General features: G+C 46.8%; 1 protein-coding gene across 1 annotated transcript in view; it reads left to right on the top strand.

Moving 5' to 3' along the window:
- The window catches only part of CHN2 (chimerin 2), a 255,868-nt gene that overhangs the window by 226,113 nt on the left and 6,755 nt on the right, over positions 1-23,000 (top strand). The window contains exons 8-10 of the mRNA XM_045827988.1: positions 14,632-14,716; positions 18,578-18,751; positions 22,571-22,648. Of these exons, the coding sequence (XP_045683944.1) occupies positions 14,632-14,716; positions 18,578-18,751; positions 22,571-22,648 (337 nt within the window). The remainder of the gene's footprint in view (positions 1-14,631; positions 14,717-18,577; positions 18,752-22,570; positions 22,649-23,000) is intronic.

Raw genomic sequence — 23,000 nt, 5'->3', positions numbered from 1 at the left:
CTGTTTTTAGAAGGCAAGTAGCTCAGGCATTTGCATGCTATAATTGAACTGAAGAATGGAATATTTCAGCCCTCCATATTTAGAGTGAGGATGAAGAATTGCATTACATGGTTCTTGACATTTCTCCCACCACCGAACAGTGACAGGTCTAATTTGGGGCATAAAAGGTCTTAATTTTTTTTTCTTTCCTGTTTTCTGTCTTCACCCTTAGTAACGTCTTTGCCTTAAGATGTATTTTTTCTGACTTGGGGCAGAAGTCCTGATCTTTTGCTTCCTGCGGATACAGTGTTGTGGGTGGAAGGATGGGTCTTCTTGAACTTTTAAATTCTTTTTCTTCCTCCCCAAAATTCCAGTTCTTCTGGTTTTAAGATACAATTGGAAGGACAGCCTCTCTCTCTCAAATGTGTGTGTGTGTGTGTGTGTGTGTGTGTGTGTGTGTGTGTAGAGAGAGAGAGAAAGAGTTGATTGATACATTAAAAACTAATTTCAGTGTTCTAGTCTTAGATTTAGAAGTGGGAAATTCCATTTTAAACAAAAGGTGGTTGAATCTGCTCTGGCTGGTGTGGCTCAGTGGCTTGAGCACCTGCCTGCAAACCAGTAGGTCCCAGTCAGGACACGTGTCTGGGGTGCAGGACAGGTCCCCCATTGGGAAGTATGTGGGAGATAACCGATCCGTGTTTCTTTTGCATAGTGATGTTTCTCTCCCTCTCTTCCCTCCCTTCCCCTCTCTCTAAAAAAGAAATAAAATCTTTAAAAAAGAGAGTTGTTTTAAAAATATACAGTTGAATCTTATTTTCTTAAACAGTCCTGTTGCTAACATGATCTATATTAACCGTTTATCACTGAAAAACACCAACCGCTTTCTAAATGTTCGCGGACACCGTCAACATCTGCTCGACGTGCCCGTTCTTACTCTCAGCCGTGGAGGGAGGGAAAAGCAGGGCGCAGACCGGTCGCTGGAGAGGACACTCCAGCCAGACAGCAGCCTTTCTCCTCCGCGTTTAAACAGACATCTTTGAGACACAGCAGACCCTTGAGTTGCTGCCCTTGGTTCTCAATGGTCCTGCTGGTACCACTGTCCTTAAGGAGCAGTGGCTGGAACTGGAGCTGGAGGGGGGAGCTCCCTGCCACTCCTCGCCCGTCCCACCCCCATTCAGCCTCTCTTCACACACACACACACACACACACACTGTCTTTGGAAGAAACTTTGAAAGCCGAGGTTTTTAGGAACATGCCACTGAACGAAACCAAAGAAAGAAAACACTTCTCAAAGGCCCCCACTGTCTGCTTGGACACAGTGTGAAATAAAGGCAGAAAAATACAAAGGTTTTATTTATGTTGACTTCTGATAGGTTTTATTCTAGAACTTTCTCAATTTGTGATTTGGGGTATTATTATTATTCAAGAGTATTCTGTGGATGGCATAAAGTGTTCAGTAAAAGATACAATCACACTGTCTTGCTCATAAGCAGCCAAGCCTGGCTAAGCCCTGTCTGTACTCTGGCCCAGAGGCCTCTGACCAGAGGTTCCAACCTGCCAGCCCATCCGAATGCCTCCCACACAACAAGATTTTTCGGCCCCAGTCAAGACTACCTCCCCTGCTAAAGAGCCGACTCCTGGCTCTCGCCAGGTACCTCGGAGGAGGGGTGAGTAGAAACTCCCCGCACGGCAGGTGCAGGGCGGAACCGCCCTCCACCCCTGCAGAAAGGCCAGTCACTGCCCCCGAGAGTGCGTCTACAGTCCCCACTCTGGGAAGCATGTCTAGGAAAAGGCCAAGTTCTGCTCAGGAAACAAAAACTTTTGGACGCAAATTCCAATTCAGCTCATTTCATGCAATAATTATGTACTTTTCCACACCGTATGCAGATGCAGTGGTTGCTATTTTAATCCCTGAGTTCTCTGGGGTTACTGGCACATCCTAGGGACGAAAAGGAGTTGGTTAAGGTAATGATGAGATTAACAGACTCCTCTCTGAAGCGAAAACTGCTTCTTAAAGAGAAAAACCACTCCATTACTTCACTCCCACTACATCTGCATCTCTGTTTATCTAGTTGACTTAACGAGGCCCTCTCCTATAAATGAAACAGCTTGCTTTTCGATGGTCTGCCCTAGTAACTCCTTGTGGCACAGCACTAGAAATCTTCTGGCCAGCAGGCCCCAGGGCCCCCAAATCTGGATAACTGTCCTTCCCCTCGCACTTAGCACAGTGATGGGGTAGCTGTGGCCAGCCTCATGTGCTGGCCACAACTTGATCTTTGGCCAAGAGCTTCATTCTCCCAGTCTCAGTTTCCTCATCTGCAAAATGGGAGTGTGGTGAAGTTTAAAGTATACCAGTACATCGCTTAGGGGCCCGGGCCCCCAGTAAGTTTAGCTTCTGTCATCATTTTATTATTTATCCATTTGTGTCTCTCAATTCTCTTGTGTTTTCATGTTTAGCTTTCGCTGTCTCTGTATGTCTTGTTTTCTATCCTCACTTCGACACGCCTTCCTTTTCTCTGTCATCTCTTTCCTCCTCCCTCGTTAACCACATGTAGTAGAGAAGTGAAAGAGCGTTCTAGGCGATGCGGACTACAGGAGGGGAAGCTTGGAGTCAGATGTGAGCCGAGAGGGAACAGGGTGCAGGGAGGCCCCCACGTGGGAGTCAGAGGTGCTCACGCCGCATCTCTACGATCAGCCGGGGCAGTCCGCTGCTGGAGGCCCCATGACCCTCAGCGTGTTCTCCGCTCTGCCCACCTCTGTTTGCAGCCTTCCCCGTTCTGCACGCGTGCGTACCTCGCTGGCTCCTTCTACCAGATCCCCTCCCTCCCCCAGGCTCTGCAGGGACACCCTTCTCTCCCTGTATGGACCACAGATGGAGAGCAGAGGTCCAGAAAGCTCTGAAGGTGGAAGAGCCAACCACGGAACCCCACCTTATGCTGTGTTCCCCAGCTCTGACCATCCTCTTCCTTGCCCCTCCGACCTCCCGTCCACCCCTCTCCCAGCCCCCAGCCAACCTTCCTTTTCCCCTCAGCACTGACCCCTGACACTGGACACGTGTACTCGCATGTTTGCCCCCCTCTAACCAGATGGAAATACCCCAAGCCCTGGGGAAGGGTGAGGGGGGATTTTGTCTGTTTTACTTCCTGCAGACACCCCAGTGTCTGCAATGGGCCCTCCCCCAGAGCAGGCTTGGGTCCGTATCATTTGGAAGTGTGTGCAGCAGGTAGCTCTCGGCCCTGCCCACCTCCCCATCTCCACGCCCCACAGTTGTCCTGTCCGTGGCTTGTGGCACTCGTGTTAGCTGTGCTTGAGTCCTCCAGGCAGCGGGCCCTTGCCAGGGTCAGCAGACTGTGCCAGAGAGATGGTGACCCTGTCAAAGTGCGTCGGGCCAGCTCCTATCCCCCATCTGGCCGGAGGGTCTGGCTGCCCGGCCAGCGCTGCTTAGGACCTTGCACGTGAGGAACCTGAGGCAGAGGCAGATGCAGGCCCCCGGTTTGCTCCTCTTGTTCCAGCTTCCTTCGTGGTGACTCTCAAAAGTGGCCCTGCCCAGATAAAAGCTCAATGATGGCCCGCCTTACCCTTTTCTGTCCCCCACGCTGGACAGACGGGGGCCACGCCAGCTGCATCCTGTTCCCACAGGGCCCCGTGTGAGCACGAGTCTCAGGGAGCATGCTCCTTCTGACATGCCTGCCCGCCCCACCAGGTCCGGGGGCAGGACCAGCTCAGGGGGCCGAGAGGGTGTCCCGGTGCTACCGCGGTGACACCTGTGCCGGGTGTGACAGCAGCACCACCACCGCCCACTCAGGTTTTTCAGGCTCGTTCACGGTTTCTGGGCCTGTCCCTGGTTTTCGTTCTTATCAGTCTGCGGGGCATGGGCTGTGGAACGAGCCGTTTCTGCCTCCCACATGCAAACCCCTCCCTTTTCCCGCCCTCCTTGGCCTCGTAAGGGAGTGTCAGCCCTCCGTCCCCAGCCATTGGCCTGCCTCTCATCGGCACAGGTGGAAACCAGCTTCAGAAATGGCTGTGGTTCTATTTTGTTTCTTTTGTTTAATAATCAGAAGGGGCTGTTTGGACAGAAACAAATCTGGAACAACGCAAAGGACAGGCATGCTTCCTCACCTTGGATATACAACGAGAGACTCCCAGTCAGGCTGGAATACATGGGCTTGCAAATGTGGCCTTTATGAAGAAAACACTGTTTCTGATCCCAAGCACTGTGAAGAAGTGGCATTTTTTTATCTATGTCCTACTGTAGCCTGACTCCACCACTAGAATTATCGGAAACTCCTTGTTTTCAAGTAACAGAACCCCTGGAAACTATCATAGGCTAAACACGAGGCTATTGTGCAGGAGAGTCTCACGGACCCCCTGGGACCACTGGGAACTCAGGCAGGGAGAAAACAGGAACTGGGAGTGTGCCTGGGCCCATTCCTCTTTCTCGTCTCCCTGCCCCTCCCCCTCCCCACCACTTCTCAGCTCTGCGCTCTCCGGGCATCAGCCTCAACGTCCTCTCCCTGCACAAAACTGTCTGAGCCCACATGGTCCACAGAATGTGACTGATGATAGCTCCCTGGTTTGCATGGGACCAAACCAGCCCCCAAATCCCAGCCGCAGACTTCCAGAGAGAGAACCAGCACAGCTTGACTTGGACCGAGTATCTGCTGTGCTCGGTTCACGCTGGCCGTGAAACTCAGCCCTGTAAACCCACGGCTGGGGGGCGCCAGGATGCCACTGGGGGGGCGGTGGGGGGGATGGACAGTGCCCAGACTGGGGGTAAGAGAAACACCCCCTCCTGGGCAGATGGCCTGAAGACGTCTGCCGTAAGACTTTCCTCCCCGTGTTGAAGAATCCCCTTTAAGTTTCATATCAGCGCCTAGCCCTTTCCACTGGGTTCTGCTTGAAGTACATCAAGAAGCGACTCTGAGCCTGGATACGGTTATTCATATGAGTATCTGCAGCCTAGACATTCTGCAGCACCGGGGAGTTTGGTGTCTCTGTCTCGGACTAAGGAAGACGCTCTATTCTTTCGGTTCCACAGTTTGCAAAGTGTTCCCATCACTGTTGTGCCATTTTGGAGCCAGGACCGGCCCTCGGCAAAACTGGAAGAAAATGAGGCTTGTCTCTGGCAAACTCTCCACCCCCCACCCAGGTTGCTTCTCTTGCCCCACCTCATCGCTCCTTTCCGCTGTTACCCCAGCGATGCCCCACCCCCCCTAAAACCTGGGAGCCCTGGACTCAAGATTGAGCTTCTCATTCTCCATCCCATTCTCCACCCCATTCCTCAAGGCTCTGCATTCCGCCGATAGGCTATCGGCATTATCATTAATTTTAAATATCACCTGTTTCGAGGCAAACCGACCGGGTTTCCTCATAAACCCCTTCTTCTGTGATTCGCCGAGATTGACTATTGCTCCTCGGGCAGTACACACTCCATGTGAAAAGGACGTGTGTGCGTGTGAAAATGGCAGCCGAATGAGTCTGGTGGTCACACTTTAAATGGGCCCTCTGCAGAACAGCAGCCCCGTGCTCTCATCCTGCGGAATGCCATTCATGGCAGGGGCCTGGGGCGAGAGAAGAAACAGCTTCTGGATGAGGTTCTCACGTAGGTGAGTGAGTGCCTTCTGTCCGCCAGGGTCTGACTCCAGGCTGATCTTATGCCTCCTCGGCATGTTTTGATGTAAATACAGGGACACTGCCACCGTAAATTCTTTACAAACCAGCAGAAGAGGAGAGGCTTTGATAGCAAACCCAACGGGGGCGCCTTGCTTCAGCCACACCCCAGAGAAGTGGCTTGGTCCAGCCGTCCCACAAACATAAATCATCGATGAACAAGTCCGACCCATCTCAAGTGCTTAGCTGTCATTCATTTTACAGTGACTTTCTCTATTCCAAAGAACGTACAACTCAAAGGAACTATTCTAAGGGACTGAATGACTTATTCTGGCATTTTTAAGTCCAAAGAAACAGCCCTTTTGTGTTTTGTTGGGAGGCAAAAAGTACCAGTGATTGCTGTACATATTAGTTGGGTGTATTTGGCAGTACCAATAAGAGGAAACTATTTAGACACGTAATTTTTATTCATCAAATATGGACTGAGAGCCAGTTATGTGCCAGGCACTGCCAGGTACAAGGCAGACAGGGGTGATGTGAGAATGGGAACTCTTCCTCCAGTGGGTGTCTCCCACCCAGTGTGGTTTTGCTCCCAGGGGACATACGGCAATGTCTGGAGACATTTCTGAGTCTCATGACTGCATTTGCAAGTGGTGTCTGATAGATGCCAGGGATTCTGCTAAACATGCCGCAATGCCCGGGCCGGCCCCCCACCACAGGGAGGTATCTGGCCCCAGTATCAAATAGTGCCAAGACTGAGAAAGCTTAAATCAGACCGTGAGGAGGGGGCTGTGGGGGTGGGGTTTGAGCAGGGAAGTGCCAAAAAAAACCAGTACTGATGCCTGAAAGAAAGTTAACTACCCAAAGATGTCACTTTATGTAATGGGGCAATTTCCCCATGTGACAGCCAATGTTTTAGAAAGCAAATTCCGGGGGGGGGGGGTTGTTTGTTGGTTTGGGTTTTTTTTTAAGATTTTATTTATTTTATTTTTAGAGAGGGAAGGGAGGGAGATAGAGAGAGAGAGAAAAAAACATCAATGTACAGTTGCTAGGGGTCATGGCCTGCAACCCAGGCATGTACCCTGGCTGGGAATCGAACCTGTGACACTTTGGTTTGCAGCCCGTGCTCAATCCACTGAGCTATGCCAGCCAGGGCTGCAAATTCTGTTTTAAATGTCCTAGAACAGCTGCTGAATAGGCAAATCTGGGGGTCCCGGGTGCCGAGGCTGAGAAACGGGCTCTCTTGTGACCCCTGCTCAGCTGGCCCCTCGGGGAAGCCTGGATGGAGTGTTCGGCCACAGACCCAGTGATTCCCCCTCGGCTCATTTTTCTCACATCTGAAAAGGTTCACTTCAAGGTCAGTATTTCATCTGATCTGGCAAGAGGAAAAAGTCCCAAGTTTAACCTAATTTCTCACATGAGTTCAGTGCCACGTGATTCTGGGATTAGAGGAAAAACCCTCTGCTGAGTCTGCAGGGCAGGAGCTGCCGACCACAGCCAGGCCTCCTGCCCTCCTTCTCCTCAGGGAGCGCCGGTCGCCTTCTCCACCAGCTGACCCCCAGAGCCAGTGCCTTGGAGCTGGAAGTGACTTCAGCCGCCGCCAGCCGCCCGCTCTATGCATATAAAGCAGCTAAGAAGAGCAGCCTTTGACCCGGAGTCCTTTTTAAATCAAAGTGAAAGAAGAACGTTTCCATTTTGAATATAAATAATACAAATGACAAACTGAGGTGACATGGTTTTAGTTTCCATCAATGATTCTCTACCAGGGTCACTTTGTCCCCAGGGGCACTGGGGACAATGTCTGCAGGCGTTGGTGGTGTTTCCAGCCAAGGGGTGCTTCCGGCATCCGGTGGGTAGAGGCCAAGGACGCAGCTGAACACCCTGCGATACTGCGCACGAGGTTTACCCAGCCCCAAGCGTGAGCAGTGCCAAGGCTGAGAAACCCTGATGTATCGTGATAAGAAAAAGCAACATCTCTCGACTGTAGCACATCATGAACAGCCCTCCCATCTCCTTACAGTCTCGAACCCGGGCTGAGGCTCGTTGTGCACTTGGGAGGCATCGACACTGATGCATGAGAACACACTCATTATGAAGCCGCCAGGGACTCCTGCCTTCCCGACCCAGCAGACGTCAGACAAGTAGCGTCCTGCTCGTTTAGGACACGTCAAGTCAGGAGATGCTCGCTAACGCCTGAGCTTTTCCTTGACAATTCCTCTTGCTCTTGTTTTTATAAAACAGCCATTCCCGGGCTATTTGTCAAACATACCTTATCTCTTGCAATATCATCTCTTTCTTTTTGGAGTGGTTTTCGAATTCCAGGCAGACCATGCCCAGTGTAATAGTCTTGGACAGACATGCTTCCTGTCTGGGGTATTTTCTTCCTGTCTAGGGTATTTTAGGTACTGCCCTAGAGTTTCCAAAATGTTCTTTCTTTCTTTCTTTTTCTTTTCTTTTTTTTTTTGCTGGAAAGGTATTCTTGAATATCAATAAACCTCAGAGAATGGAAAAAGCTAATTAGTGACTTTTCAAGGTGCGGGGCATTTCACTGGAAGAGCTGACATCATAACTCCAAGCAGGCGCGCCAGCACCGGCCTGCGCGCTGCTGTGCAGCGGCTGTCCTTGCGGGCCCGGGAGAAACCCGAACACTCTATCAGCCGTGAAAATAAACAGAGGCCCGTCACAAAGAGGAAATTAGGCAGTCGGCCTAAAATAATGTTTAAGTAACTTTACGTTCCCCTTGGCCCCCATCTTGTTTGATTTCTGTGGGAATGTGTGGACACTCGAGTTATTTGCTCTTCAGAAGCGTCTGCCTGCATGTGTGTGGCTGGAGAAACGAGATTCCAGGCAGTGGGGACACATTGAAGGGAAAGGACGTTGGTAAATATGGGTGGGGCTAATAGGCATTAAAGGCAATTTTGATACATTTAGTAATTTTAAAAATACTGACAAAAAGTGAAATTTCAGGAAAATCTACGATTGGTGTCTCCTTTGTTTCCTGGGCCATTTGTGGGCCAGTTTTTATTTTGCCGATGTGTAGTAAACATTGTCAGCTACTTCCCTAGTTTCCTACTATTGCATTTTTATTTTTACACCAAGGTATGGAGGTATTTCCCATGCAGTTTCCTTATGGACTAGAGATGTTTCAGAGAAGAATTCAGTCACTTTTTTTTTTGCATGACCTATAAGAAAAGATTGTCTTTTAGAATGAAACCCTCTTTCACTGGCGTTTGACTATGCTGTTGTCTCTCTGGAATGTTCCCCCCAAGTACTCTGCCCCCCTGGCCAACACCATCACTTCCCCAGCAGTTCAGTCTCTCCCAGTCTGGTGAACTCCTATCCATCCTTCAAAACCCAGTTCAAATATCACTTTCCCCAGTCTTCCCTGGAGGAGTTTGTTGTCCTCTCCATTATATTACAATAGGATAATTATTTATGTTACCTATTTATTCTTGTAGATGAAACCCTTGAATGCAGGGAGGTCTGGGCCCCTCTGACCTATACTGACTTTGTATATCTGTGAACTTCTACAGTGCCAGGTTCAAATTGGACAGTCAGTGTGTAAATGTCAGAGAAATGAATGAATAATGAATGAGAGGGTGGACAAGTGCACAAAATAGAAAATAATTCGTCTCTCCAACATCCTTCCCCCCACTACTGTGTAATGCCACTTCGGAGATAGGCCCCATCTCCATACAGGCGAGACCTGGTTTCTGACCTTCCCACTCAACACCACAGGTTGGTTAGTCCATCCTGCGTGGTGCTTTACTCTTTGTAACTACGGAAGTCCTAAATATGCTCAGAAGTGTTTTCCTGCATTCTTCTGCTTACTCAAAATTATCAGGGCTGTTCTTCCCTGCTGCATTCTTCCATGTGGAATTTAGGGTCCTCTTGTCAACTTTTGTGAAGAGCACCATGGAAATTTTTGTTGAAATTATATTAGGTTTATAGATTCGCCTGGAAGATAATTAACTTACTTATAACATTGGGCATTGCTATATATAAATATAGAAAGTCCCCTTACTTATGTTCATAATGTCATTTATTTATTTTCTAATTATTTTAGTTTTTACTGCTCTTGTAAATGGAGTTTTTGATTTTTATTATTTAATAAAATGTCATTATTTCTGTATAGCAATGTTACTGATTTCTTCCTGTTGCTCTTTTATTGAGCAAACTTAGTGGCCTTGTTTCTTCTTCCAGTCCTATATTGGCTTTTTGTGTCTTCTTTGATTATGCTGGTGAAACTCTGTAGAATCATGCGCAAAAGAAACATGTATAACAGGCAGCCTTATATTTTTGCTGACTTTAAGGGAAATTATCCTAATGTTTCATCTTTAAATGTGAAGTTTATCATGTGTATAACATAGATGCCTTCAAGAAACTATTTTTAGGAGAGGTCCCTCTCTTCCTAGTACGTTAATACTATTCTTATGAATAAATGTTGAATTTATTCATAGTTTATTAATGTTGTATTTGATTGTTGGTATTCTAATTTTTAAAATCATTTCTCTTGTGGTATTGTAGTAAATTCTAGTGTCATGTTGACTACCTTAAATTCGTGAAATAAAGTCTCCTTGGCCAGGACACTTTTTAAACATAATGTTACATTCAGCAGGATCTTTTTCTTCTGAGTTTCTACATTTATATTCATAATTAAAACGGACCTATAGTTTTACCATCATATATTGTTCTTATACAGTTTTTAAGTCAAGATTGTATTAGCTTCATAATCCCCCCCCCACCTTCTGCTCTGCAGCAGCCTGTATTAGCCATCCGTAATTTGATTCTTAAAAATTTGATAAAACTTAAAAAGTCATTTGGGATCAGTGACTACTTGAGGGTTAATATTTTAGTGCAAATTTAATTATTTAAAGGGTACAATTTAATTTAGGTTCTCTATATTATTTTGACTCATTTTTGATCATTTATATTCTTTAAAAAGTAAGTATTTTATTTTGTGGAAATAAAGTTAGTGCTACAAGGTTTTTGTTTGATATGTTTACTGTATCTGCACTTATGCCCTCTCCTACCATTTGTGCATTTTCTTCTGATTAGTCTTGCCCACGTTTTGCCCACGTATTTTTATAAATCTTACTTAAAGTCACCTTTCAGGTTTTTTATCCTTTTTATTTTATTTTTTCTATTTCATTGTATTCTGTAAGATCTTCTTTTTTGCTTTGTCCTGCTCTGTTATTTTTGACTTCATAAATAATATACTTAGCTTATTAATTTTCAACCTTTAATTTCTAATACATATGTTATTCCTTAGTATGTCTTTGATTGAGCATCTGTGAATGGAAACTATTAGAGTCTTTCTGAAGACAAACTCTATTTCACCCTTGTTCTTGAATGCTAATTAGCTAGGTATAGAAGTTAGGTTGACAGTAAGCTCCCTTGAACACTTTGATGAAATTATCCCATGGTCTACTGGCCTCTTTTTGCTGAGGAAAAGTCTGTTTTCATTCTAATTGCTGTCCTTTTGCAGGCCTCTTGTTTTAGGAATTTGCTTGTCTTTTGGTAGCCTGCACTTTCACTATAATTCTTGAGGGTTAAGATTATTTTTTATTTATTGTGTTTGAAATTCATTTAGCTTTTCTAAATCTGGAGCTTTTGTGTCTTTTACTAATTCTGGAAAAATGTCAAGTGTTTTCTTTTTGAATATTGCTTTCTTATAGGCCCTAAACCTCATCATCTCTCAGCTGTTCAGTGTCATTCCTCTTTGCTTCTCTCTCTCTCTCTCTCTCTCTCTCTCTCTCTCGCACCTCAGGTTCTCTTCTAACTGCTCTCACAATCCCATCCCCAAGTCAACATGTCCTGCTGTCTCCCGTCTTTTATTTTTAGAAAACCCTTTCTTGACCCCGTATCTACCTGGAGCTACCTGGTTGCTGTGCTGGGTATCACAGCCACATTTGATGAACTTGCCTTCACATTTCTCCATTCCACATCTCCTGTGTAGTCCTCAGTTCACTTGAGTATGACTTCTGTCTCTACAGATCCAAAGAGATTGCTTTGGCCAAGGTTCCTAATGACTTCCATGTGTCTACATCAATATTCAGTCCACATTTAACTTGACCTCTTTTCAGCATTCAATATGGCTGACTGCTTCTTTTCTAAAACTCTTCACCTGTTGGCTTCTGAAACACTTTATTCTCTTGGTTTTCTCCAAATGTTACAGCACCAAGGGCTTGGGCTCTGTTTTCTTTGTTTTCTTCTCTGTATCCCTAATAGTTTTTATCCATTTGCATGATTTTAAATACCATTTTTTTTTTGTCAGGACGGCCAAATAAATGCCCTTGTGCCTCTTCTGAGCTATTGAATTATGTGTGAATTTTTGCTTAACCTGAACACTTGGAATATCAGTGGTGTTTAACCTTAAACTGTTCAACACTGAACTTCTGAATTTTCTTCTTCTTAAAAGAATGTCTTCCTGCCCTGGCTGGTATGGTTCAAGGGAGTGTGGACCTGTGAACTAAAGGGTCACTGGTTCAATTCCCAGTCAGTGCACATGCCTGAGTGGCAGGCCAGGTCCCCAGTAGGGGGCACATGAGAGTCAATCACACATTGATGTTTCCCTCTCTTTCTCCTTCCCTTCCCCTCTCTCCACAAATAACTGAATAAAATCTTTTTTTTTAAAGAGTATCTTCACTAGTTCCACAAATGTCATCACGATCCACCTAGTTTCTAATGCTAGAATCTGGTTTGTTCTATGATCAAGTCCTGTCAATTCTATCCTCCAGATATGTCTCAAATCCATCTGCCTCCACATCCTGGTCTTGGCCTCAATTATTTCTCAAATACAAACTACCACCTAGCTTCTAAATATCTTCCACTATTAACCCTCTCCCATCCATTTTAACACTGTGAATCAAAATATCATTTGTTAAAAATCACCTTCCTACTAAAAGTTCTTCAAACACTTCCTTTTGGAACTAGATTAAAACCGAATCCACACTCATTAATAAAGCCTTCAAGGCCCTTTCCTCCTTTCGCCTTCATCCCAATTCTGCCACCCCGCACTCTGGTGGCCTGGCCACCCTGGCCTCCCCATTGTCCAGTCACACCCAGCGCTTTTGCTTCGGCGAGGCCTCAGTAGATTCCTTCTGCCTGCAAGGCCTTGGCAGATTCCTTCTGCCTGGAATGCACCCCCCCGACCCCGCCCAACAAGACTGGCTCCTTCCCTTCCTTCGAGTGACTTGAGGTCCCCTTCCAAGGGAGGTTCTTCCAGATCATTCTGGATGACACTGGGTTTCTCTTAGTCTCTCTCTAGTACCAGCCTCAGTTTTTTTCTTTTGACAATCCTTTTCATACCTCTTTTTGTGGGGGAAGGATTGTATTATTTTATATGCTATTTAACTGAGTGTATAATTTGGATAGCATATTAACAATAAATATGGTTAACCAGCCATCTCTTTAGAGCATTTCTAGTAAAATACTAAGAAATCTCTGACTGCTGCTGAATTTAGCAAATGTTCGGCTTTCAATGGGACACTCTACTAAGGAATTCTTTTGATACCAAGTTTCATGTGAGGGGGACTCTGAGTGAACTTGAATCATGGCCTTTGGATCTGTGACACACAGACGCTGCCTGAGGTGGATTCTCTGCGTTCCTCCAAGAAGTGCTTTGTCACTTTTATGTCATTTCCTTGCAGCATGATTCTCCATCTTAGTAAAGTCAATTCTGAGATGTTTTTTTCCTATCGATTTTCAAAGTACAAGCAGTATAATGAGCAGTGTGCATGTGATAAACTGAAATACCAAAAGGCTATTATAACTTAGTTTTATTGCATAGAAACTATGGTCGTAAAGCGCTATTTTAGATTTATGAACCAGCTTACTTTCCCTGCCTTCTCGAATCTGTGAGTTCCATTAAGAGGGCACTAAGTCTGTTTTATTTATTACTTTATATATACCCAATTGCTAGCATGTATAAATAAATAAAGGTCTCAAAGTGATTTTTTTTGTTTTTTTTTTAAGTAGAGTTCTGATGAGCATCTTTTCCAATTGTGACCATAGTTGTCATCCTGACTTTTTTCATAAATAAAAGTAGTCTACAGGCCTCCTAGTCTGTAAAAAACAATATTGTCTACATTTTTTCATTGGTTAATGGAGGTTCGAAACATTGAAATTCCTTATGTAATGTCTTATGATATTTTAATTTTGTAAAAATTCAAAGCATTTTCCACACCGATTTGAATGGGTTTGGGTTTACCGTGGCCACGTTTGCTGTCAAGGAATTTACTAGCTCTGCTTCTTGAAACTCATTGGTGCTCGAGAACATGTATTTTTGTTTTGTTTGAAATCATGACTTACTACATGGTCCTTCCCGGGAGGACCTGTAGCTGAATAATTAGGGGTAAGACCACCCTTACTTGATGATATTTAAAATATTTAACTGGCTGGGGCACCAGCCACTGAGACTGGCCCTTCACAGCCAGCCAGAAGGGGTCTTCCAGCTTGTACACCCACAGGCCAACCAGGGCTTCCTGTTATTTTCAGCCAACTCCCTGACTTTGTTAATGGCTCTTTGGAACTGGCTAAGAACCTGGGAACTTTTCAACTGTCCCATAATCATGTCTCATTTATACCTGCCTGGGTGGCTACAGACACCCAGGGCCACCTTGGTCAGAAGGACACAGTAGCCGAGTTCTGACTTCCAGGACCCGCTGAGCTGAGCACAGGTTGTAGGGCCCTGCCTGGGCTCCCTTGGGTTTGTCCACACCGGGCCTGGTTTGCGGGTGTGAGAGTCTCCTCCTTCAGCGGCCGGCATGGCCCTGTAATCCTACCGTTTCTCCACGCTCCTTTCGGACTCGGGCCCTGGCCATGGTGGATCAGTGCGGGGTTTGCAAAGACCACAGCACATCTCGGATTTCTCCAGCCTGTCTGCCGCTCCGCCTCACGGGGACGGAAAGACCCAGCGAGGGACACTCGCTCCCGCTGAGGCCATTGCGTCCCGACCTCGTGTGTCTGTTTCATGTCTGAGGCCACCCTCCTCCAGATGGCTCTGACTTTTCTGACGCTTTTCTTCTTTTTGGATCGCAGGTGCACACATTCCGAGGCCCGCACTGGTGTGAATACTGCGCCAACTTCATGTGGGGGCTCATCGCCCAAGGGGTCCGGTGCTCAGGTAGGCCTGAAACTTTCCGTGTCCTTTTCCATTTATACAAAACGCCACCATGTTCGCTGGAGGGCGACTCTCGAGACAGCTGGGAAATAGGCCCAGATTAGCTTAAAAGTCTAGCCGCCTGGAAGGTTCGAGGCATCTTTAGGTATTTGCTAGAATGGAAAGGAATAGCTCACGTTTATGCAAGAAAAGGAAAAATCCAAGCAAATACATTTCCATAGGCACCTACTTGCCTCCCAAAATAGGCAGTATTCCTTAAAAGAAAAAGAAATTCATTCCAATGGACTTGCATAGATAGAAAAGCCACATTTCCTTTCCATCCCACTTTACTGCAGGAGAAAGGGCACAAAAATAATAACACCATGCACACTGACCGCACACCAGGCACCGAGCTAAGCACATTCCATTGACTACGCCAGTCGACCTCACCAGCAGACCTTGCGGGAGATGCAGTTATTCTCCCCATTAAATAGATGCAGAAACTGAGGCTTACAGAGGACCGTCCATTGCCTTTGGCCAGGTAGTAGTGGTGGAACGTTGACTGGACTCCAGAGCCCGTGCACGGCGGTATTTTCCTGCCATCAGATAATAACGGTGAAAGCTACACACCTTGATTTGCTGTCACCTATTTTCAAAGCATTTTGAAGAGCCCTGGGTATTTTTCCACCTAGAACTGGACTCACACGCCCATTGCTAACAGCACACAATGCATCTTGTTAAGATGCATCGAACCAAAACAGCAAAGAATTGCCAAACGAGTGTGTAACTGGGCTTTCTCCGTCATCCTGCCATGCTTTTTCTGGCAAGCAGTTCTGGCCAGGAGCAAGCATGGCATCCCGTGATACATCAGTTGGGTGTCCACCAACACCATGACTGACTTTTTCCTTGCTAGGGTGTGATTTGAAAGCAGATGTCTTGTGAAGCATTTCAAATAAAATAAGCTAATGGCAATACATTGCCATGATCTGTTTTCCCATGCTGCCCATTTTGGTTCACGGGATCATGGGACCTTAAATCTCTTCTCTGCTCAAAAGGGGAAAGCTTAGCTCTTTCTAAGTGGTGAGGCCTGCAAGGGGCAAGCAGGTGCTAGTGTGGATCAGGGCATTAACTCTACCTGCCCCCACGCCTCATCCACGAGACAAGCGCTAGGCGAGGCTCAAAGCAGCCTTCCCACAAACATTCCAGGTACCCGATTAACGCAAAAGACTTGCTGACCAAGAGTTGCCAAGAGTTATCTCCAGCTCAACCCCCGAGCAAAGCGGTAGAATATCCTCCGTGGTCATCGGTTCAGCCTGCCTGATTACACCTACCAAAAATATCCCCAATTGTTGGTATTATCCAATTTCAGCAAGAAATTGGTCCAAAGTCAATATTATGAAAACAGAACTCTGCGATTTGGATTAGCTATGAACAGCAACTTTTTCTGGGATAAAAGGGTTTGGATTTTTTTTTAATAAAACATATTATGAGGCTATACTCTTAGTAATCTCCAAGGGCTACCATGCAGCCTCGTACTTCCTCTGAGCTGCAGTAAACCTGAAAACTGACCATCAAACGTTAACAGAATACTCATTGCCTGTCAACTCTCCATATTTCACATATTTTAGACATTTTTAAAAGAAACATACTTTGTAGCATATGGAATTCTATGAGTTTGCAAAGCCTGAATGTTTTTGTTATAAAACATCTTCATTTTAATAAAATATCAGTATTTAATTCAACATAAACACACTGTTGCTTCCTATCTTAAAATGAAGTCTCTAAGGAAATTTAAAATAGAATGATTCATATAATCCAGCATTTTCATTTCTGGGTATGTCCCCCAAAGAACTGAAAGTGGCTGTTCAAACAGATATTTGCACACCGGTGTTTCAAGCAGCCTTTTCCTCAATGACCCAGAGGTGGACACAGCCCAGGTGCCCACCAGTGGGTGGGAGGGGAAACAAGATGTGGTATGTCCATACAGTGGAACATTAGAGGAAATTCCGCCATAGGTTATAATAGGCACGAACCTGAAGGACATTATGCTGAATCGAACAAGTGAGTCAGAAAAGGTCAAAGACTGTGTGATTCCACTGATGTGAGGTCTCTAAACGGTCCGATTCAGAGAGAGAGGGTAGAGTGTGGTTACCAGGGGCTGGGGGAAGAAGGGCCTGGGAGTTAGTGTTTCATGGCTACAGAATTTCAGTTTTGGAAGATGAAAAAGTTTTGGAGACGGAGGTAATGTTTGCACCCAGCATGAAGGTACTTAATACCACTGAACTGTCTGCTTAAAAAATGGTTGAAATGGTGAACATCCTGTTTTGTGTATTTTACCCCAATTTTTAAAAGTTGTCTTAAATGAAGTTGGTAGAAATATAGTAAAAAATAATGAGATAACTTAAGAACCGCTAAGCGGATATCATTGTACTGTCTACCACCATGTTGGCTATTTCTCTGATTGAATTCTCACGCGCTGTCCATCACACCTCAGACCTGACGCATAGCAACTGACCTGGTCCTCACGACAACCCTAGGGGGAGGTGCCACTCTTATCCTCATTGTATAAAAGAGGGTCCAACTCTTCTTTGATAAAAAACAGGGTCCAAACAAGAAAACCGGCCAATTCTATTTAGTTCAGTGGGCCCAAATTTATATCTACAAAATAGATCCGCCAAAATATCACTGCAGTTGTGTTTGAGCTTTGGTGAAGTTCACACGTTGATAAAGCTAAGACAACTTAGAACTGGATTTCCCTTTGGAAGGAGGACATACAGAGGGAATTCAGCCATTACCATCACATAAACATCATCTAACGAGTTTCAAAAATCATTTTTTGGTGATTTTACAGAAGTCGAGATCCTCTCACATCTTTGGCGTGGTTAAGTGCTTTCTTATGAAGCACCTGATTATGGTATTTATCGTGTGTGCAGGATACATTTACGAGTCTACTGGCATACCTATGGTTATTACTGGTATCTTTACACGTAGAAAAACAAGGCACATGAGAAGGCACTGTGAACAGGCAGCACGTCAACTTCGAACAACTGCCGCACTGAATTTTTACCTCCTGGCACGTACACGGTGCCCTGTTACCGTGAGACAAATCCCGTCCGCGGATCCCAGCGGCCGTCGGGGCTCCGCGGTGCTTACCATGTGTTCACTGAACTCCGAGCACCTTCCGGCCCTGGGCCTGGACGGGAGCTTTATAAATAATGACTTGAATCATCATGTTACATGGCATTGTTCGACATTGTAAACCCTCAGGAGCTCCCGCTGGTGTCCACTCGCCAGCAGTTAGATATCATTTCCACTCACAGGTGTCGAAATAAGACAAGTAGAAGGAAAACGGCCTAGCCCGAGTGCCCACGAGGAGGAGGGAGGGGGAATTGCGGGCCTCTCCCCAGGGAAGGGCAAGAAGAGGCCCATGGTCACAGGCCACCCGGAGAGAGAAACCGCGTCCCCCATGAGCGCGGCATCGAGGACTTAAGGGAAACAACCCAACAAACGTCCTAGGTGACCTTTGTGAGCCACAACTAGCTCTGGGAATCCACACCCAAAAGCCCACCTCTGGACACAAAGGCTCCAGTCCCCAAAGGGAAAAAAACATACCAACAACCTGGCTAATCACCAAAACCATCTCGGTAAGGTTACAGTCCGGCAGCAGAGAGAGCTTAATGAGAACAACACAACTGTGTAAGCATTGCACGAGTAAAGACAGAGGTCACACTCACCTTGGGGAGAGGACCCTCTCTGAGTGGGATGGATGCTGCAGAGATACGGCAAACCCTTAGGTGTTTTCACTTCTACTTTTGGTGACGTATGGTTTGTGTTGGGCTTCGGCAAAAGGGCCGGGCGGGTCTGATGTGGCTTCTCTGTTTCTAGACTGTGGATTGAACGTGCACAAACAGTGTTCCAAGCACGTCCCCAACGACTGTCAGCCCGACCTCAAGAGGATCAAGAAGGTGTACTGCTGCGACCTCACGACCCTGGTGAAGGCTCACAACACCCAGAGGCCCATGGTGGTGGACATCTGCATTCGGGAAATCGAAGCACGAGGTTTGCAAAAGACTCCCTGATTACACTGATTTTATGTTTACAGTTGCCAAGGAAACTGGCTGATGGTTGCTAAATTGCCTTTCCACTATTGATGATGGGAAAGTGGCCCACACAGGTGCACGAGCGTGCATGTGCGTGCACCCCCGCACAAACTAAATCTCTTTCTGCTTCATGCGTAAGCCACTCATGTATGCGACGCATTCGTGCATGCATCCAGCACAGCCTCGCTAAGCATTTCTTATGTGCCGCACATTCAGAATATAGAAGTCACGGTTCTCACCTTCCAGAAACTCACACTATAGTATGCAGAATCAGAGGGCCAAGTAACAAATGTGTGGTTGCGTGTATTCCAACACTGTGGAGCCACACAGGAAGAAATGTTTGCCCTACCTGAGGACAATTCAGAAAGGGTTTCTGGAAGAGATTTGAATTGAGTCTTCAGAAGTGTTCCTATTCAGTAAGTAAAGAACTTGAGGATGAGCAATACATTCCCTACCATAGTACTGGTTCTCTTTATTTCAAAGAGGAGAGTTAAAAGGTTAAAAATATCTATGCCTCAGAAGATCAAGGAGGCAACAAGGACAGAAACATTTCAAAGAAAAGGTTCTTTATGTTACATGTGAGTCATCCTTCCTTCCTTGGCGCTTGGTTTGGCCCCTCTTCAGCCCTTACGGTATCGAAATGTCCAGGGATATAGCGGATCAAGCCGGGCTGGGGAGAACTTGGATCGTGGCATGTGACTTGGAAAATTGGACCATGTAAAAAGCCCAAAGGCCTTAACCGTTTTTACCATATATGTACTCTGCTATAGTTGGTATCCACTATTGTATCCAAATTGGCTTACTGTATTCTGCAGGTATTTATGCCTTGGCCAACCATCCCAATGTTTCCAAAACAAAACAAAAGAGGACATTTTAGCTTGATATCCCAGGACTTTTAGAGACAGGAGATGATTCCCTTTTCCATGCAGCATGAAAACTATAGTTATTCTGTTCCCTGAAAACTTGCTCCTTTAATCTCAGGTGGTAAGAAATACCTCCTACCGGTTGACTGCTGTGGCCATCAGTGCTGGGTGGGTGCCTCAGGGTGTGGTGAGGCATTCATGCATGCAAGGGCTGAGCCGGGCCAGAGCTGAGGCGGGTCTCTACCTCCGGATGAGAGGCTGAGGGAAGCAGCCCGAGGCCCTGCTGTTTAGAAGGCTCTGCAAGTTGGGGTCAGATCCCCAGCCTCTCAGGAGCCTGCAATCAAGACGGTGCTTCCCTGGAGAAGCTGGGATCGTCCCGCAGGGATCCTCATCAGAGGCGACTGATACTAGAGCAAAGGAACCACCATGTCTGATGCCCAACATGTCCATGGGGGCAGAGCACCAAGCACAACCAGTCCAAGACCCATAATAGCACAAACTAGGGATGCGTGCCAGGGAGTCACAGCAAAGGGATCAGAGCGGCAGGCATGAGCTCCACGTGAGTAGAACCGTAGACTGGGCTGGAAGAAAGTCACGTGACACTTCCATTCCCAGCTTGGTTGCCACCACTGCCGACATCTTACCCACCCCCCGCCCCGCCCCAGCAAACACCTTCTGTCCATAGCAAATACCTTCTTGTTCTTCTCATGCTCTTTTACGGCCACCTGTTTTGGCATGATGTGGTAGAATGGAAAGATCGTGGACTTGAAGTTAGATCCCCAGCCCTGTCTCATAGTAGCTATAGTGTGACCTTGGGCACGTGGCTTACTCCATTTGAATATGTTTCCTCACCTGCAACGTGAACAGAATCACTCGTACAACCTAAGGTGACTGGAGGATTAAAATGAGTTGATCCATATTGATGACCTAGTGCAGGGCCCAACATATAGGACTCAGCCTGTTTTATTTGTTTTTGCCTTTTCTGAGAATGACCAGCTCCCCTAACCCCACCCCCAAACCCGTCTGTCTGATGAACTCACTCACCCCCTATGATCCGGTGCTGTCACTGGGATCCCAAATAATAGTGGCTTCAACAGGATAAAAATCTATTTCTCTCCCACTAATAGTCCAGGGCTGGAGGGGCAGCTGCCCAGGGGCAGGCTCCCCCATGGCGACCACGCTCTCACCCACCTGAAAGCCAAGGGCAGAAGGACATGCTCTCCCCCGGCAAGCACACAACCTAGGCCTGACCTCATCACTTCTGCTCTCTTCGCTTCGCCGGAATTTAATGGCCATTGCAATGGATGTTGTTCTAAAAATCCAAGGTCTTATTACAACAGGGGAACTGGGGAACTGATAATGGAAGGACAGCCGACAGCCCCTGCAGCCCCAGCAAACTCCATTCCTCCTTCATGACTTCCTTCCAAGACAGCTCCTCACTGAGACCTCCCCAGGGCCCCTCCCGCCCGCAGGCCGGGCGAGGGTTCACTGCGCTGTGCTCCCACATGCGCCCACGTGCTCACCTCTGTTGCAGTGCAGGTGACAACCATACTGGGGTGGGCTTACCTGCCTCACCCACCAGAACAGGGTCACCCGAGGGCTCCTGTTGTGGGCCAACTCAATTAATCAGTGGCAGCGACCTGGACAACCGTACTGAGAGGACTCCTGGGGCTGAAGAGTGGGCGAAAGAGCTGAGGTCCAGTGAGACTGTCCCTGGTGGTCCCAGGACGGAGGAGGGGCGGCATGTCTGCTTGCATTTGTTGTCTCGCCCGGATGCAGACCGAAGACAGTCCCTCCTGTGACAGACCGTGCCCCCGATAAATGTGTGCCGAATGAAAAACAGGAATGCACGCTAGCTGCAGGGAGTCAGATGCAACATCCTGCTGCAGTCGTTCAAGCTGTGTACGCTGGTTTTGCTATAGCTACAGTTTGGTAGCAGCTTATTTTACGGACTCAGTCTCGAATCCAGTCCTCTGTTCCTTCTGATACTTTTGGGGCCTTTGCTAGGCCTTGCGACATACTTTAATGAATCAGTAAAATCTAGCAGAAACTACATCTTTTTCTTCTGCAGCAATCAAGTTTCCAGAATCATTCATCAGAATTTTATTTTCCTGCATCTCTGTGTATGATCATTTATTTGAAGGCATAACAATGAAATCAATCATATTTAAACATGTAACATATTGTCATATTTATGATTAAACATAAAAAGCTATCCATTTGGATTCTTTTGTCTTTGTATTTTTCAATTACAGTTGACATTCAGTATTATATTAGTCTCAGGTGTACAGTACAGAGACTATATGCTTGTATAACTTATGAGGTGGTCCCCCGATAAGTCTAGTGCCTCACCTGGCACCACACGTAGTTACTACAATATCAGTGACTGTATTCCTTAGGCTGTACTTTATTTACATCCCCATGACCATTTTGGCATTGTAAAAGGCTACACAATTGGGCTTGTTGCAACAGACTCAGAATGCTGTGTGTCGCACGCATGCACACACTGATGAGCGTGCCCACGCAGTATGGCACGTGGGTAAGAGGATGCCGGAGAGAAGGCAGGTAGCTCTCTGAAGCCTGAAATCGCAGCCAGCAGTCTGATGAGCAAAGAGCAGGAGGCTGAGGAGAATCGTAACCACAGGTTCGCTTTGCCAAGCCGGCCAAGAAGGAGGCCAGGTCGCCGCCAAGCTCCCCGCCGCCACCACACGGGCTGATGGTGAAGACGGGCGGGCGGGCTCGGAATCGGGGATGGGCGGGTCCCCGAGCTGCTGTTACAGGGTGTGTGTGACACAGGAGAGCGCCGGCCACGTTGGCCTGTTTCCTGAGAACACACAGTGCAGATACGAAATGAGCATCCTTTTCAGACGTTTCGGGAAAATAAAGCTAACGTCTCTGTGTCTGTCTTTTAACAGGTTTAAAGTCAGAAGGTCTTTACAGAGTCTCCGGGTTCACCGAACACATCGAGGACGTCAAAATGGCGTTTGACAGAGGTGGGCTTACCCTTCCCTGACCCTCCGTGCGCTCTCTTCCGGAGCCAGGTGTGAATCCTGCTGGGCCCGAGGCTCAGGGCTACTGCGAGCTGTCCTTCAGGCTGCCACGGAATAACGGTTCACATGTCGTCTTGTTCACTTCCTCTCTGGGGCAGTTTGTGTGTTTTTTTTTAAAGTGTGGACAAGTGACCACACAAGGAAACGAGTTTAAAATACTGCATGAATGAATGGGCAGCCAGTGTTTGGTGCATGAAGATTCTTGAGTTGTGCTCTGGCTGGGTGGCTCTTGTGGTAGGAGCTTGGTGCCATTCATCAACAGTTTGCAGGTTCGATCCCTGGTCAGGGCACATGC

Source organism: Phyllostomus hastatus, unplaced genomic scaffold, assembly GCF_019186645.2.
Source record: "Phyllostomus hastatus isolate PE091 unplaced genomic scaffold, TTU_PhHast_1.1 phas_scaffold_78, whole genome shotgun sequence".
Classification (NCBI taxonomy): domain Eukaryota; kingdom Metazoa; phylum Chordata; class Mammalia; order Chiroptera; family Phyllostomidae; genus Phyllostomus; species Phyllostomus hastatus.
The sequence above is the reverse complement of the archived record's forward strand: the minus strand, read 5'-3'. Positions and strand labels throughout refer to the sequence as shown.